At 46.1% G+C, this 995-nt stretch overlaps 1 protein-coding gene across 1 annotated transcript; it reads right to left on the reverse strand.

The window, feature by feature from the left end:
* Positions 1-149: 149 nt before the first annotated feature.
* On the reverse strand, positions 150-346 carry Pmar_PMAR011279 (20 kd nuclear cap binding protein, putative; the record flags this gene model as incomplete). The annotated part of the gene is made up of 2 exons (XM_002772265.1): positions 150-188; positions 235-346. Coding segments are annotated over 2 exons (151 nt in total), but the record flags the coding sequence as incomplete, so codon positions are not given.
* Between the last annotated feature and the right edge of the window lie 649 nt (positions 347-995).

A 995-nucleotide genomic window follows, 5' to 3' on the forward strand; every position in this document is an offset into this window, starting at 1 on the left:
CCCTTACGCGACGATGAGGCGCTCTATAAAGGCAGGGACTTTACAAAAATATCAGCAATGATACTTTCCACACGCAAGTGGAGGAAGGCCGCCCTACACGTACCGTGTCTCTCTATCCCTCTTCCCAACAAACAACTGGTTACCGTCACCGCTCTCAAGTGCTTTCAATAAGCCTCGGCCCTGGCCCCCTGATGTACACAGGATGTGACGGAGGTGTGGTATGGACATTATTACCTCTAGAGGGATCAAAGTCATCCCGGAAATCATCTCGCCATTGATCACCTGTCTGACCGCGACCGAACTGCCTTCCTGCTGACACTCCGCTGTCCCAGTCTACTCTGATGACCTACGAACACGAGGAGGGGTGGGGTTGGTCAATTGTAGCTGTGCCAGTTGCATAAAACAAGTATTATTGATTGTAGCCCTGTCAGTTGCATAAAACAAGCATTATTAATTGTAGCCGCACTGGTTGCATAAGACGGAGTCATTATTAATTGTAGCCATACCAGTTGCATAGAAAAACATTAATTATTGCAGCCACACCGGTTGCACAATATTAATTGCAGCCGTGCCGGTTGCATAAAACGGAGACATTATTAATTGTAACCGTGCCAGTCGCGTTAAAAAGAGACATTATTAATTGTAGCCGTGCCGGTTGCATAAAACGGAGACATTATTTATTGTAACCATGCCAGTCGCGTTAGAAAGAGACATTATTAATTGTAGCCGTGCCGGTTGCATAAAACAAACAACTTACTAATTGTAGCCTTGTCAGCTCCATTAAACAAACATTATCAATTGAAGCCGTGCCAGTTGCACGCTAATAATTGTCGCTGTGACAGTTGCATAAAACTACCCTCACCATTCATAGTCGTGCCAGTTGCATAAAACCACCTCCCCTCCCTCCCCCCTGTTTACCTATCATCAAAGCTAGATGTATTGAGCAAATTCTGTGCCCATGCCGCGTCCTCTCGGGAGTCGTACTCCACAAAGCA

This window comes from Perkinsus marinus (genome assembly GCF_000006405.1).
Source record: "Perkinsus marinus ATCC 50983 genomic scaffold scf_1104296961486, whole genome shotgun sequence".
Taxonomy (NCBI): domain Eukaryota; phylum Perkinsozoa; order Perkinsida; family Perkinsidae; genus Perkinsus; species Perkinsus marinus.